General features: G+C 35.4%; 2 protein-coding genes across 2 annotated transcripts; one reads left to right on the forward strand and one right to left on the reverse strand.

Moving 5' to 3' along the window:
* The first annotated feature begins 7,994 nt into the window (after positions 1-7,994).
* Positions 7,995-12,733, forward strand: LOC131663891 (phosphatidylinositol 4,5-bisphosphate 3-kinase catalytic subunit delta isoform). The gene is made up of 2 exons (XM_058934644.1): positions 7,995-8,215; positions 9,013-12,733. Exon 2 carries the CDS (start codon positions 9,037-9,039, stop codon positions 12,355-12,357), a length of 3,321 nt encoding a protein of 1,106 aa, XP_058790627.1. The 5' UTR covers positions 7,995-8,215; positions 9,013-9,036; the 3' UTR covers positions 12,358-12,733.
* A 183-nt stretch (positions 12,734-12,916) lies between these two features.
* On the reverse strand, positions 12,917-15,520 carry LOC131665957 (kynurenine aminotransferase-like). Its single transcript, XM_058938246.1, has 8 exons — positions 15,482-15,520; positions 15,327-15,424; positions 15,104-15,254; positions 14,752-14,988; positions 14,446-14,683; positions 14,210-14,376; positions 13,804-14,139; positions 12,917-13,729 (listed from the first exon to the last, which is right to left on the reverse strand). Exons 1-8 carry the CDS (start codon positions 15,518-15,520, stop codon positions 13,670-13,672), a joined length of 1,326 nt encoding a protein of 441 aa, XP_058794229.1. The 3' UTR covers positions 12,917-13,669.
* Between the last annotated feature and the right edge of the window lie 2,113 nt (positions 15,521-17,633).

A 17,633-nucleotide genomic window follows, 5' to 3' on the forward strand; every position in this document is an offset into this window, starting at 1 on the left:
TAACTTCAAACTACCCCAAAAAAGAGCCTGATTTCATTTTATTATTAGTATAATACCAGCGTTGCCCAAGGTATAAGTATTATTCGACCAACTTCTGAACACACACCGTAAATTTCCGCAATACAAAGTATCGATTTGAATATGTTTTCAAAATAATTTATCATTATAATAAACCCATAACGGAAAATATTTTTATAAGTAAACCGTAATGCATAATTTTATGCTGAATGCTGAAATAATAAAATAAATCTCAAGTTTTACTTTTACTGAATATCAGTGGACCTTACAATCATAAAATTGTCTGATTATTATTTGATTTATATAGATACAATTAAATTATATTTCAAAAAGTACAATTTTACTCTGAATGTCATAAATAATAAATGGTCGAATTTGGTCAGGCAAGGGTTTCTTATTTTGTTAATTATTGCTGAAAAAGAAAGGCTGTAGAAATACTAATAATTATAACTTTATTGAATACAATAAAGTTATACAATAAAGACAATAAAGACAATATTAGATCTGCAGATAACTTCATTACAAATCACAATTAGAAAATTTCATTTCTAACAATCACGTTTGTATCAGTTTATTATTTTTAGTATTTAAAATATCGTCATGCTGACATCATTATCATTAAATAAACAAATATAATTGAATTGTGACATATATTTAAAAATAGTATTATAACTCTGTTCTCTGAAGTTGTAAAATCACGAAGACGATGCTTTCATACAACTTTAGAAGTAGTGATTAAGACAAATGACGCTGAAATTGTTGAACTTTGATATTATATAGTTTCTCAAAAGTTAGTCAAACGTTAAATACTCCGTCACAAAAGGCATAAAAAAATATAAATGTTTAGTATAAATGATTAGTGTAGAAGTCAAATGTTGAATAACTGGCTAAAAATAAATTCTCAATCAGAAGAATTCAAAATAAAAGAAAGTTTGGCAATGAAGTTTTTTCGAGTAGCGTCGGATAAATATATTTGTTTTTGCGGTTCCATTTAAAGTTCTTGACAAAATGTTTTTCATAACAATTGCACATGGAAATTAATCAGCTTACTCAAAAGAAACGGTACAATATTTAAAGAGCCGAGGAAACATAAACGCAAATGAGCCTTGACGAAGCTTTGTACATTTAAATTTGGTGTACTTGTTGAACAGTGTATACAAAGTAAGCATCTCCAGAGCTCGAGCGGACGATGTTTTCTTTTGGGAGTACAATACGGCGAAGCGAAATCCTCGAAAGGAAGAAAAAAAAATATGCCAAGCGACAAAGAACTTGGTGAAATGAAGCGTGAAGGCGTATTTTTGAAGCAATCGTTGGCGGCATCCAGTGGTATTCTGTACTGGAGTATACGTACGCTCGCTGTGCCGTTGAATAGAAAATCAAGGCACGCGTGCGAGGTTGAGCTTTTAAAAAATCGGCGCATTTGTCACGCGCGTGACCGGCTCATTAGTCACGCGCTTGGACCTACCGGCCCGCAATGCACCGCTGCTGGGAATGCGCGCCTCTAATCGTGGCTCGCGTGGACGTAGACTGTCCATTTCATGTAAATGATTTCACCTATTAATTCCTCGGCATTACTCGTGGTGCGGACATTTGTTTACTATTTTAGAAGACTGGCATTGCAAGCTTGCTTGGAAGCCGGGTCGGGCGTGTAATGTATAGTTTAGTTTGAAAAATGTCTGTTTATTACTTGCAATGCGTGCAATAGATCAGTTTCACAAAATAACGCCAGGTTCAATTCTATCGCGATTTTATATTCAGGTGATATTTCGTTGACAAAGAATGAGACGAACCGAGCATGCGTGAAAATAAATATTCTTCAAGATATTTGCAAAATTGTGAAATCGCAAGATAGGAAAGGAACAAGTTGCATGAATTTTTAATGAGCTAGTTGGCACTACAAATAATCATTTGTCATAAGGTGTAATCGTAGGTATTACTGGCAGGTCGGTATAACGAGGCACTCGCAAGAAGGAAGGGGTTACTAAGCGACGACAATTACGAGGCACCATTCGTCTTTCATTCGTGTCTTTTTGCCTTTCCTTGCCTCGAATAGATTTTAAGTGGCCGAGTGCGCGCCACTGACAATGCCGGCGCGGTATGCGAGTAGGTGATTCACGGTGTGATCTCCCGCTCGTTACGGGCGCGTCCTCTTCTCTTTTCGTCTTGTTACACGCACACTTGGCACCAAGACGACGCTCCGAACCACCGCCTCAGCTGTTAGGACTCGGCCATCCTTGGAATGGCTCTTAATTTCCTTAACTGCGCCGTTAAAGAGCCCGAAGCTCGGCCCTTGTAATTGAAACAGTCCCTGTACCCTCCATTGCTCGTACTTGTATACTCGAGCAGGGTTCGCATACATCATCTACCGGTTGAATGTGCATATAATTAACATTCGATTCCATAAATGCGTAATGCGTCCCCTAAAAGTTTTCATTTGACGATGTTTTGTCTTTCAATTAGTTACTTACGACTCGTAACCGACGGCACGTAGGACCGCTTATGTTTTTGTTTTGTCAAAAGTCTTTGTGTGCGTTTGCCACTTCCCGCAATGGTCCAGGCGAGAGCAGCCATAATTCTATAATTACGAGTAGGTGCTGCTGTTCGGTGTTTGTCGTATAACTCTCTACGCTGGAACACCTTGACTCGACTTTTATGTTCGATGGATACAAGTGATTCCAATCTCGATTCTCCTGCAAACGGAGCTTTGATCGCGAAGAGATAAACGACAAATCCAAGTTTATAATCTCGTGACGGGCAAGTAGCAGTTGTCCCAAGCCATCCATCAAAATATCCGCTTAAACATCATTTAACTGTATAGATTTTCCCGGATAGCATTCATATCGCGAACATCGCAGCTTTATTGCAGGCGTGATTGTCATGCGAAACATTATAATAACGCTGATAAATCATACGTTTGAGGGGCGCACGTATCGCTCGCGCAGGGAGTACGTCGCGCGTTGCAAATGAGCTTGCGCTGCGTCGCTCACGTCTACCTTGTTTCGCTAATTTCCATTAATTTCATGCCTTTCTGGAATATCGCGCCATTTAAATTACTTTCGAATTATCGTATTAGCTAGATATCGCTTTATTAAACCTTAAGTATCATCTCTGGTCGTGCCTAGGTGCGATATTGATTGTGTGTAGCAAATGAAAATGGTTTGACATTATGTTTCCTATAGTTTCGTTGAAATGCTATGGAAAAAGCACTTTCTTGAATTGGCTGCCCGGTGTGTTTCCACACTGCTATTCGTCTGCATTGGTATTGCCAAATTATTGCCACGTTTACTTGATGTTACTACGACGACGCGTAACATTTCTGTAACGAGAGATATCACTGCGGAGTAAGCGAGCAATGAGGGAGCTAGTCATGCAAATATATCCTTCTCTCAAATGCAAATCACCTGTATTCCTGTGGGTACATTAGCGATTGCAAAACAAATGGATTACTAATGCAGAGACAGTACACGATTGATGGACGCATTTCAGCTCTTCCTCCGTTTCATATTCCCTTGCTCCATCAAATATTCTCACTTATGTCTATTGTACATGGCGACACGCCATGTACAATATTGTACTATTCAAGATAATCTTTTATATCAAATCTGGCGTAAACGCGCTTATTATCACATGACAAAATTTGAAATATCACGTAGATCTGATTATTCTTTGATTTGCTTCTCATCTACCTGACCGCAAGCACTTTTTATCCGCGTTATAGTTTCAAGTCAAATAGTAATCTTACAACTTATTTGACAAGCATTTTATTTGTTAAGCTGTACTATAGTGCGTCTTCAATTATCTATAGTAACACTATAAACATTTTAAAATATTTCTTTTAAATTCCATCGCTAAAATTTACGATGCGTACATCTCGGAAATATTGCGTGGTAAAAGTATTTTTGTGTGTTTCTATAGAAAGCTGAGGTATCCTGCTCGAACTGAAGCTTTGCTATACGGCAGTATAACAAGCACGACTGAGGCATGACTGAAAGCACATGCCAAGTGACCAAGCGACCAAGCTAAAATGATCGGGCAGCATCGGAATGCGAACGCGTAGAAGCAGCCGAAGCAAGCCCCGAATTCAGGGGATCGGGGGCGCCGAGCGGTCAGCGTGGGTGCAGTGAACGTCGATGGCAGCTGCGCGCTATCGCATGCATTGCAAAGGCCACCCCTTCGGAGCCGCGAGCGCCGCTAGGGAGGAAACGATTGATTCCTCGCTGGCAGTCTCTTGACTGTTCGCCACGATGCGCAGAAACCAGCCCATGGCGTCGATGCAATCAGCCGCTTCGTTAAGCATTTCCTTGCAGATCCATTCGGATGTGATCAATGATTATATACGCCGACGAACCTTTCTACAATTTCCTATGATTTTCTCTGAAAGCTCGCTGCGGAATTGCGAGCTTTTCTTCTCCATTGTCCTTCATCGAATTAGTTTTTTTTCAGCGGATCGTCGCCTTTAAGTATTTCTAATTTTTATATATAACGAATTTTATACGTAGCTTATTCAGCAGCTATGAATATATATACGATTAATGCCTACTCATCGTTCGTTCAAATATTTATTTGTACGAAGATATTGTAAAGCTTATTTACTTTCGATAAATATAATCGATAAATCCAGTAATGAAAAGTAATTGTTTGCTATATCTGACAAATACAGTTCACTAATTTCGGAGAAAAAATTTCAAGGTAAAATATCACGAATATTCTTTAAATCACACGCACTCATATTAATGATTGGTACTGCGGCTGTTATAGAATTTTTTATTAGCGAGATTCGCTACGTTAATCAAGTTCATTGTTGGACTTTCAAGTGCGCGTTCAAGCTACGGCGTGCTTCCGATAATTGTGAATCTATTATGAATATGAATTTTTAATTGTATAATCTTCACAGAAATCAATTTATAGACTGGATTGATATTATTAATTTATGATATCAATAATTAATAATATTAATTAATTTAAGGATAATTAACTATATTATTACTCTCAATCACATAAAATCTTGCAAAATTACAAAGCAAAGAAATACGAGAGAATATACTATAAACAAAAACTATCTTAACTCAATTTATTTTCGACAACGTTTCGATGGTTTGTCTTCCAGCTTCACCAGGTCCTTTATTCAAAAAATAAATCAATCGGTTGTACAAACATGATGACAATTTTACAATAAAAATGGTATCAAATCGAATAACAAAAATCACATACTAACGCAACTGACGAATTTTTCAAGGTTACATTATCGATTGCTATAAGTTAACAAAAAATTTATTGTAAATTTTGTTAAATAAAATAAACAATATAGTCAAGTTTACTAGTCATAATACAATACATAGCAATCAAAAAACGCAATACAAAATACGAGCGAGAAGTTACACGACACAAGTCATACTGAGAAACAATGAGAAGAACATGAACAGAATATAAAAATAATCATATTAATATATGGAATTATTAGCAAAGCCTATTTTCAATAAAACAAGGATACGAAAATATTTCATATAAGAATATCTTATGAGAAAATACGATATTAGATAACCAATAACAATAAATCTATTTAAGAAGTTTAAAAATACTATTGTATTGTTCACTGAGATAATAATTTTTTAAGCTAACTTCCAAATTCTTAATTGTATTGACAATATCTGATTTTGAAAGAGAAGACATTAAAATTTTCACCTATGGATATAACTTTGATTACTCTACACGGAATGTGAACATCAGAAAAATTCTTGAACCATTTTTCGTTGATATTGTAATTGGAGACAATAAATGGTTTTTGCTTTTTCTTAAGTACTCCAATTTTTGTTTAATTGATTATACTGAAAACTGACTATACTGAATTAAAGCATTATAATGTTTTCTAATGTAATTATAATATGAACATGAATATCAATCGGTTGTACAAACATAAATCATTGATTTCCAGTTATAACCAATTTTTCCTTAGGCTGTTTATGATTAAATTATGCTTTCTACTTCACTTCTTGCTGTTAAAATTAAATTTGCGTTTCTAATTATTAACATAAAATATTATCGTATCCTTGTTTTATTGAAAATAGGCTTTGCTAATAATTTTATATATTAATATGATTATTTTTGTATTCTGTTCATGTTTTTCTCACTGTTTTTCAGTATGACTTATGTCGTGTAACTTCTCGCTCGTATTTTGCATTGCTTTTTGTGATTGCTATGTATTTCATTATGACTAGTAAACTTGACTATATTGTTTATTTTATTTAACAAAATTTACAATAAATTTTTTGTTGACTTACAGCAATCGATAATGTAATCTTGAAAAATTCGTCAGTTGCGTTAGTATGTGTTTTTTGTTATTCAATTTGATACCATTTTTATTGTAAAATTGTCATCATGTTTGTACAACCAATTGATTTAATTTTTGAATAAAGGACCTGGTGCAGCTGGAAGACAAACCATCGAAACGTTGTCGAAAATAAATTGAGTTGAGATAGTTTTTGTTTATAGTATTGGGTATCTCTTGTATTTCTTTGCTTTATAATTTCACAAGATTAATTTAAAGAGTTTCTATAGAAGCAGACATCAAATGTTGGACATTGGCCGTTAGATGTGTATTATGGTGGAAATGGATAGTAGCATAAATTATTTATTACTTCATTAATAATAATGATAATGCAGCAGATCCATACGTTTAATCGTTTCGATAAGCTCGATATACGTTCGGTGTCCCTTCTTCGACCTTCATTGTCTCCTGATGAAGAAACCCCATTAATTAAGAGCTCTTAATGTTGATGAAGAAGCAATGGCTGTAGGTAGTAGGCATGATGTAATAGAATATATATTATAATGATTTTTAAATTCAAATTATGATAAACAATAATATCAATTATACCTATAACACTTAGATTTAAAGCACTTTTATATCGAGTTATTGCAATTTCGTAGTAGAAATATTGATACACACACACATGCAATTGAAATCTTGTATAACGTAATAGAATACTCTTATGCTATTTTCATAAAGACGGCAAATCATTTTTTACAATGAATATTAAATGCTTAGTTTTTACAGCAGCTCGGTAAACTCAGTTTGTTTAAGCCTTCGAGTCAGATTTTACGAAAATCGTAATTCTGTTTTAATAAAAATATATCATAAAAGTAATCAAGATAAACGACCTAATCTAGAATAATATGAAATCAAATTTCTATAATATTTTGCTTCTATATTTCTTCTACATATTAATCTTTTAGTTTCTTATGTCAAACGTTTTCAACGTATGAAATGAAACGAATAATAAAGAATAAATTAAAAAATTGGTGGGTGCTTCTGCCTTTTTTGCAAGTTATATTTTAATATAAATAAAAATTTTAGTCGAAAATAACTTTAAAAATTAAAAATATATAATGATTATTTTTATGAATTTATGTTATATCCATCCAGAAAAATACCATAAAGTATATCAACAAAATATTAAACTTGAAAAATCTGTCTTATCGATATATAAAAGATTAGAACTATATAACTATAGTAACCCTTTAGTTTTTTTGTGGATAGTTATTAATTACCTGCGTTAGTTTGTATGAATAATTTGTACTTTTCGAAGCAATTTTCCTTGCAAAAAGTTATAATTATAGAAATAGAATTATCTAAATATAGAATTTTTAATATATATATATATATATTTGTACATACAAATTAGGTAATAATTTCAAATAACATATATAACTTTGGTATACGCTGACCTTTAATGAGCAACAATTGTACAATTTGAAAAAATCTGACCCTCACATTGTCCAGCTTGCGTGTCCCAGGCTCATTAAAATACGAATTATAAGAATCGCTATCGCTATATATATGTGTGTAGTTTATAAATAGCCTGTATCTACACGTATATTACTTTGCTTCTACAGACGACGCCGACGACCATTTTTAAATTTATACAAGCGTGATGCGGTTGCGCGAGAAACTTGCTGACGCCACATTGGATTTTCCCACATCAACGCAGCCATTTTTGTGATGGGTTTTATTATATGTACAGTGAACAAGGCATTTTTACAATAGCATGGGACATAAAAAAAAGAAAAGAAATAAAAGGTTAATAAACCTTGTTCTCCTATCTTGGATGATGATATTGAATCGATGTTTATTAGAGAGATTTACTGATACACTTGAAGGCAAATATCGTCTCATAGATCACTATGCAATACAAACAAGGTAATACATACATCATATTACAATCTTTTAAGAAGTTTACTCATAGGTAAATAAATGTTTTCAATCCTAACTTTAACTATGAAAAACATTGAGTGAAGTACACATATTATAGATCCATGTATTGGTAGTGTTTTAAGCTAATAAAAAATGAAATTATTTTTGTTTCAATGTCTAGATTAGAAATAATATATGCGATATTTAGATATAGAATTTTTTAAAATATCGTTTCTAATTCTATTTCTTTTCATGTTGAGAAAAGTTTTTAAGAAAAAGTAGATATTGTATTTATGTTAAGGTATATTATATTTATTTATTATAGTATAAAAATTAAAAGGGCATTTATTTTCTTTCTTAGGTTACATGAATTATAATATTATTTATAATGTAATAATTCAGATTAAACATTCAATTGATAATATGTATATATTGAATATAATTAAAAATATTTATTTAATTGCTTAAAGATTAATGTATACTATTGGATTACTCATTATTGCGATGAAATAAATGATTAATATTGTAAATGATTACTTTCTTACATTTACAGTTTGTAAAAACATTCATTGAGGAAAGTGGTGAAAATTAGTTAGGAAAATCAACGTCCATACATGAATCTTTCTAAATAAAAAATGTTGACAAATATTAAGAATGAGAACTGCTCAGATGGATTCGTGTGTGGATTTTAACTTTTCTAATTGATTTTTACTACTTGCCTTAATTATTTAACAAAAATAGAGCAATCTGTAGGAATTGATTTATGAAAATAATAATGAAAACTTTTTATTTTGGTGTTTTAGGTAATGTCATGTAAAAAATGAGGAATGGATAAAGAAACTTTATTTACACAAGTAAATGAACATTTGGTGAATAGTACTGAAATGTTAGATTTAACTTATTCTGAAAAACCAGCAAGAAACATGATGCTTCATGTACCAAGTAGTTATACATATAATTTTTGGACAAAAACACCAACAGAAGTTGTTGAACTGACATGTTTGATGCCCAATGGTATTATTATTCCCTTTGAGACTAATCGGAATACAACGTTAGCAGAAATCAAAGAAGATCTTTGGGATGAATCAAGCAAATATCCTTTACATGGATTATTGAAAGATTCACGGTCTTACATATTTTTATGTATTAATGCTAATTCAGAAACAGAAGAGTTGAGAGATGAAAGTAGACGTTTATCTGATATAAAACCTTTCTGTGCTATATTTAAACTTATTGAGAAAGAGGATCTGAAAGTTGACAGAAATTTAGATTCTCAAATCGGCCTTCTGATTGGCAAAGGTTTACATGAATTTGCAGCATTAAAAAATTCTGAAGTCAATGACTTTCGTTGGAAAATGCGTTTATTAGGAGATGAAATTGCATCAGATAGACAGAAAAAATTTTGGACAGAGAAAGTTTTATATCAATTTCCATCAAGGTTAGCTTCTTCTCCAGATATTCCAAAAACTATAGAATCACGCTTGAAAGATGGAAACATAGTAATTGTAGTTAAATTTGAAAATGTGGAAACATCATATACATTTTTAGTTGCACATGCAACAACTTCTCGGCAGTTAGTTGTTTTGGCTTTGAATAAACTTGCAAATACTTTAACTTTGCGTGACGAACGTCCAAGAGATTTCACACTGAAAATTTGTGGTCAAGAGGAATACCTTTTAGAAGATTATCCATTAATTCAATACAGCTATATTCAAGATTGCATTGCCAAGGATGTTGTGCCTACACTCGTAGCTGTTAGTATAAATAGTATATCTGTTTATAAAGATCATGATTATGAGGATCCTGATTCTGATGTACTGAACCGTGGCAACAGACCATCATTTTCAACTTTGACACTGCGTAAGAAAGGCAAATATACCTACTCCTGGTATATTGATGATAATTTCAAATTTGTCGTTAATGGTATTTCTCGATTGAATTGTGAGGCAAGTAATCGTACAGTGGAAGTTGGCTTGCAAGCTGGAGTGTTTCACGGTGGCAAATCTCTGGCTGAGAGTCAAAAAACAAAAGATATAGTGGTTGGTCCAGATGGAAATTGCGAGTGGGAAGAGACCTTAAGTTTCAATATAAAAATTCGTGATATTCCAAGAAATACTCGTTTGTGCTTTGTTCTATATGAAGTTGGAAAAACTTCGAAAGGTATTAAAAGTCGTAGACTTGTAAAAGATTCTAAACAAGAATACTTTATCAATCCACTATGCTGGGCAAATACGACTATATATGACTACAAATGTCAATTGAAAACTGGCGCTACGACTCTTTACACATGGGCTTATGCTGAAGACATCCAGAACGAAGACTTACTGCATCCACTAGGCACAGTTGTATCAAATCCTCACATAGACAGAGCAGCAGCACTGATGTTGACTTTTCCGACATACACAAGGGATCAAATAATTCTGTATCCGTCGCCTGAAAAAATGCTCGAGTTTGTTCACAAATTAAACGAGTCGAGGGAGAATTCAGCGGAATTCGATCCTACTAGTGTTTCCGACACAGATCTGCAGCAGCGAATCGATCAACTTCAGTTACTAGCCGATCGAGATCCATTGCACGAGCTTCACGAGCAGGATATAAAAAGTATTTGGTCGATGAGGGAGCAGTGTATCATGAAAGTGCCAACTATTCTAGCGAAACTTTTGCAGTGCGTCGACTGGAACGATCACAAGCAAGTTGCCGAAGCAACTTCTCTTCTTCTCCGTTGGCCAAAATTAGCCGTTGAAAGGGCTCTCGAATTACTGGATTACGCTTACGCCGATCAAATAGTTCGCAGTTTTGCCGTCAAGTGCTTGCGAGACGTTAGCGACGAAGATCTAAGTTTGTTCTTGTTGCAATTGGTTCAAGCTCTCAAGCACGAAAATTACTTGTGGTGTGAGTTGACGGAGTTTTTATTGCGACGTGCACTTAGTAATCAACGCATAGGTCATTTTTTATTCTGGCACTTGCGATCAGAAATGCACGTGGGCTCAGTGCAGGTGCGTTTCGGCTTGATTCTGGAAGCTTACTGTCGAGGTAGTCAGGAGCACATGAGAGTTTTATCGAAGCAGATGGATTGCTTAGAGAAATTAGCGAACGTGTGCGATCAAGTGAAGCAGCGTAAAGATCGAAAGGCTGCTCAGCAATGTTTGTTGGAGTACTTGAAAGACGGCCACTTCAAAGAAGCCTTCATCAACGTCGTCAGCCCGTTGAATCCAAGTTTTCGCTGGTCGGGCATCAGAGTAGAAAAGTGCCGTGTAATGGACAGCAAAATGAGACCGCTCTGCCTGGTGTTTCAAAATGCTGATACTTTCGGCGACGATGTATATTTGATTCTGAAGCACGGTGACGATCTCCGACAAGATATGCTCACCTTGCAAATGCTCCGAATAATGGATAAACTTTGGAAGAAAGAAGGGCTGGACTTGCGTATGAATCCTTACGGTTGCATATCCACCGACAACCGAGTTGGCCTTATTGAAGTGGTCTTGAATGCCGAGACGATCGCCAACATTCAAAAGGAAAAGGGTATGTTTCCGGCAACTGCCGCCTTTAGAAGAGGCTCGCTTCTTGCCTGGCTAAAGGATCACAATCACACCGAGCAAACTTTAAATAAGGCCATCGAAGAATTCACTCTGAGCTGCGCGGGCTACTGCGTGGCCACCTACGTGCTTGGCATCGCCGACCGACACTCCGACAACATCATGGTGAAGAAGACTGGTCAACTGTTTCACGTAGACTTTGGTCACATATTAGGACACTTCAAAGAGAAATTCGGGATTCGCCGGGAGAGGGTGCCGTTCGTATTAACCAATGATTTCGTGCACGTGATCAATAAAGGACAGACCAAGAAGGGCCAAGCCTTGGAGTTCCAGCGATTCCAGAATTATTGTGAACAAGCATTTCTAATATTGAGACGACACGGCAGTCTTATTTTGTCCTTGTTCGCTATGATGATCTCGACGGGTCTACCCGAGCTATCATCAGAAAAAGATTTGAATTATTTAAGAGACACGCTCGTTCTCGAGATGTCGGAGACTGAAGCTAAGAAACATTTCAGGAGTAAATTTGACGAAGCCCTTTGCAACTCTTGGAAAACCTCGCTTAACTGGGCATCACACAATATGGCTAAAAGTAATAAAACCATCTAATTTTCAAGAAGATTTATTTTATTGATATATTTTTGGTTTTTCTGTAAAAAGTCATTTCATCAATTTTTTTTTTACATCTAAGTGTTCACTCCTAAACGTGTTTTATTTTATTCATTTAATACATTTCTATAAATATACCGTACTTCTATTGTATTCAAATTGTAATATAGACCATTTTTGTACTATTGTAAATAGATAAAGAGAACAATTCTTTTGCAAAAGGGCGCATTGCTTGTCTATAAGCTGTAAATTATTGTATTTAAAAGAAGTGATATTAAAATGTACTGTATATATTGTAATCTGCATTTCAAATTTAATAAATGTATTACAGTTGTAAGAACAATAAAGATAAGCTTCCGAACTATTTAATTTTGATAAATATTGAAGTGTCTTTTTCTCTACGAATATGAAAAATATTTATATTATATATATATGATCAACTTTTGTGATTTACTGTAGTGTACTTCTAGCACTACCGGTAGCTGTTTTTGCAATGAATTAATTAAAAAATTATTATCTAAGCAAACAAATTTTTAATCACTAATTCGAATGCATTAACTTGGTACTTATTTCAATTTTGATAGTGTAGCAGAGATATGCTTGAAAATCGTTATTTATATGCCTGGTTTATATGGCATTGGATGAACCAAATACGAGTACGTCGGAGAATGTTTGTAGTGTGAAATAACAAGTACCTCAACTTATATACTGTCCCATGCTAAATAAATCTTCCCTATATACCATACTAGTACTTAGTTTGCCCAAGAACAAGACACATAAATAATTATTTCAACCTTTGCTGTATTCGGATTTACATGCAGGTAACCGTTAATCAGTATATACAGTGTCGTACGCCATTGTATATACTACCGTACTATTCCGACCGCTGACGTTGGCCTTGCGTGGTGAGAAGCGGCATACGACCAAGGATAATTCATACTCTGTTGTATTCGATCAATGAAGACGGAGGCGTCTATCTTCGTTGATTTAACTCAGTACATCCGAGTAGAACCATAGCGTCCCATCCTGTCGAGGAGCTTCTTCAGCTTCTCGCGCTTGCGCTACGTATTTACAGATTGAGTATCCCCTGCACGTATGCATCTGATACGAACACCTGGGCTGAAAAACTTAACTGTATATTTGTATTTACGGTGTACTTTCATTTACAAAACATTTCACAGATTTTTTTGTATATTCTGCTATTACTTCAAGTAGTTTGTCATTTATATTTAATCACTATATATATATAAAGTCTAAATTCTATCATCTTTAAGCCTATTCATTTTGTCGACTTAATAAATAAAGTCATAAGTTACAAGAAACCTTTCAATTTTGTTAATCTTTGTGCCGCTTTCTTAAGTGTATCGATGTTCTGCAAAAGATAAAGCTGTTATTACCACTTCATAATTTTTTCTTTAATAATTTCTGTAAATATCTTAGACTTGCCTTGTGATAGCAGAATCGGGCATAATCCTGTCCAATATGTTGATGTTCTTCACTAAAGTACGAAGTTCCTGGGAAACCTAGTACTCCAATGTCCTTTATCAACCATACCAAAAAATCCATAGACTTGCTCATTTGAGGCAGTTTACTTTTGATAGAAGTCCAATTGACTAAGGTGCAAAATCCACCGCTTGTAATAACCGGTTTCAAGCCGACGTCAATGAAAGCGTTAACGAGCATATCACGATGATTTCTGACGTATTCTCGATGTTTTGTAAAGTAGGAGTTAGGCGATCCAAAATTACGAATTTCTTCTTCGAAGGCGAATGCTATAGCTACCTGTATAAACCTCAATGTATTACATCAACAATTGTTATTTGTTTTCAAGGCGATCATCATTCCATATTACCTGTTGAGGTGCAGGAGTACTATCCACAACATTCATATGAAGTAACTTGATGGGATCAAGAAGATCTTTAGGACCGTAAGCCCATCCAATTCTCCAGCCACCCAAACTGAATGTTTTACTTGCCGAGCCTATGGTTATCGTGCGCTCGTATAATCCTGGTAATGCTCCTAAAAACGTGGACATTGTTAATGGCCATTGACTATTATTGAAATACAGCGCTTTTACGATGGATATACCTATTCTGATATGCGGCTTAAAAGTGATCCATTCGTGTGCTTCATCGCTGATTATCAATAAATTGTACTGTCGAGCTATACTGCTGATGAACTGAAGTTCTTCCAGAGACCATACTTTCCCAATCGGATTTTGTGGGTTATTTAGTATTATCCCTTTCGTTTTTCTGCTGATCAATCCTTCGAATTCATTTTTGTCCAACTTCCAATCCTCACCTTTTATGATATCATCCTGATTATTCTGTAATTAACTAACGGTTATTCATAAACTGCTCCCGAAACTACACTCAGCTTCGTGAAATAGCTTACCGATTTCAGCGAGATGAATTTGGCAACGCCTCCGGCTTGTTTGACAATCGGTAAATAAATATGATAAGCCGGTTCGATTATCAGCCACTCCTCACCTACAACTGTATGTGTTGTGATCGCCGAATACAGAGCCTCGGTTGCACCTACTGTCACCAATACATTTTCATCGGGATTCAATTGCTGATCGATCAAGGGTGAGTACAATTCTGCAATAGCTTGTCTCAATTTTGGTAGTCCCTTCACGGTGAAATACGCGTCATTGTTTTGTCCATGTTACAGATGTTTATATTTTGTTACATATTCGTTTTTCTTAAGTAACAGTTTTTTAATTGAATGAAACTAATTTTCTTACATTTTCATCCATATATTGATTGTAAGCAGGATCGTTAGATATTGTGGCATTAACCAAAGCTTCAATGATGTGTCGAGGTGCTTCATCATCAAAATTATCTAACCCTAAATCTATAGGATTATATTTGTCTTTAAAAGCTTTCAGACCGCTCCTGCGATATTACGTTATAATTATTATTGTTAGGATTTACTTTAATTATAGTTAGCACAAATATTTTAGTTACGAAGGGTTGTAATTTTTTCCTATGCGATATGTTGGATTCACACATTCATCCGACCATATTTCCAAAATCCATTGAAATGGTATAATTACTGCCGTTACCTGTATTTCGAAATTACATAATTGATATTTTTATCATAGGAAACATAATAAACTTACCGATAAGAGTATCACAAAAATAATGGTTTTACAGTCCATATTGCTAATATTTAATTCGATCAACTACGTGGGATTCAGATTTAATATCGTTACTGATCCAGTGAGCTGTTTTATTTGGTAAGCAAAAATTACGATCACTGACTTTTTATCTGATCCAATACTTAGTTCAAATATCGCTGATAAATATTTGTCATGATAAGACAATTCGATTTGTATGATTAATTAAAGTAGTCAACGCAGTTCATTTATAAAATCATTATTTTCTGTATTCTCTCAAAAGTTTTTCTTTTAAAAAAGAAACTAACGTATGGTATATATTCATTAATTATAATGTAAAATTTCAAATTAAATTATTTGCTTATCTTACATCTTTAAAAGAATCCAATCTGAAATCTGATGTAAATTGCATTAATTACATTATTAGAGGAAATATTCGTAATTTAAAATGTACTGCCAATAATTTTCTTAGCCTGAACAGAATATTAAGTTCTATGATTAATTTTTTTTTTTTTCAATTTTTTTTTGACCGAAATTAGTAAGTTTCATTTTTGCGGTGCATATATATTTCCTTAAGTATAAAGAAGCCTTCAGGGGAAAGTGGATCATAAAAAAATGTCGTTATATTTAATTATGCCATATTTTTTTGCTTCAATAAGTTGACTATTCACTTGAATTGTGCGGGAAATTCAAAAGGGGTTTTCGGTTTTTTTCGTAAAACGAAATGTTTGGTATTTAAGAATGTATTCGAAGAAAACGAATCAGAGGGCTTGGCAGCAGAGCGACAATGAAATACCATGGTCTATTGGGAAATGTCAAAAGTGTATTCTAATTGGCAGGCTCGCGAAGCGTCTAGGTGATGTATATTCCGCCAATTTCTCCCGCGTAAATGAAAGCAACATGCACACCGAAATAGTTTAGACCGAAGCACTCGCGCAATAAAGTTGAAGCTGAAGTTGCACGATTAATTTGGTGGTTGCGAAGATGATCGTTGCGGAATCGGTGAGCCGTAGCCGGCGTACACTGCTGCCAGTAGTAGTAGAAGTTGAATCGCGCTATCAGAGATTTATCGAAAAGCCTTGGCCCTGTGGAGCGTTTGCCTTGGCTCTTTATTTATCTTGTCCACTTAGGAGGCCGTCCATTCCAGTCTGCTGCATTGGCCGCTGTTTTTTGCCTGTTAGCCCCCGTACATTTGCTTTCTCTCCGTGCGCGATTCCGTCCCGCTATTTCTTTAATTTACTAGCCATAACGCGCCAGGCTACTTTCTTAGTCGCGTGGTGTACATACAGGCCATAATGCTGCCGCTGCTGCTGCCATCCGCTTTTCTTCGCTGGACTCCCGCCGTGGCATATTTACTGCCTACTCCCTCGCTAATATCACTGCGCGCGCGAACCTGTTGTGTGTGCGTGAACGGAGTCTTACTTCGAGCCAAACGATCAATTATCTTTTCTGTAGCTACTTGCTGATAAATAAAAAAGCATTTTACGATTTTTCACGGGCGCGAACGTGACTTCCCATAATGCGCGAGCTGCGAGAATTACGAAAGGGTTGTCATGGAATGTCGGTGCAGCTCCAAGTTATTCCGGGTTCATGAGAGCGCGTAATCGAACCTCGCGCAATATCGCCCAGTATTAATCCAACAAAATGATCAGTTCGCACTTGTTATTTGAGTTCGCAGTCATAAATTAAGTTTATCCGTGGGCGCTATAATTACACCTACGCAGCCGCCCGCTCGGGCAGTTCTTGTTTTCGGCATGCTGCGTGTTTTTTCCCAGCCCCGCGGACCCTACATCAATGCCGTCCTTCTATCTCCCCTCTGATTTCCCCGCTGTCCCTTTCAGCCGTAGGTACGTAGCTGACCAGTGCAGCCAGAGCACGAGAGCGCGCAAGCGGTAATACCCTTATAAATTCATGGTGAACCGAGCGCCCATTTGTACTGCCTTGCCCTCCCTCGTCCCTCTGAATATTTAGAAGCGAGCCTCTCGTTCGTTCGCTCGCTGCCGGGATCGCTTTCGCTTTGACCAGCTTGCAAAAAACTTTCGCAAACTCGCCCGCCAAGTTTTTAGCCAAATTACCCGCACTGTCGCTATTTGATTTACGAATACTTGACTAATTCATCCTCCAAGTCAATTCTCTAATTAAATGGTTCTTTTCC

Source organism: Phymastichus coffea, unplaced genomic scaffold (genome assembly GCF_024137745.1).
Source record: "Phymastichus coffea isolate CEN01 unplaced genomic scaffold, Cenicafe_Pcof_1.1 PCOF00003, whole genome shotgun sequence".
NCBI classification, from domain to species: Eukaryota; Metazoa; Arthropoda; class Insecta; order Hymenoptera; family Eulophidae; genus Phymastichus; species Phymastichus coffea.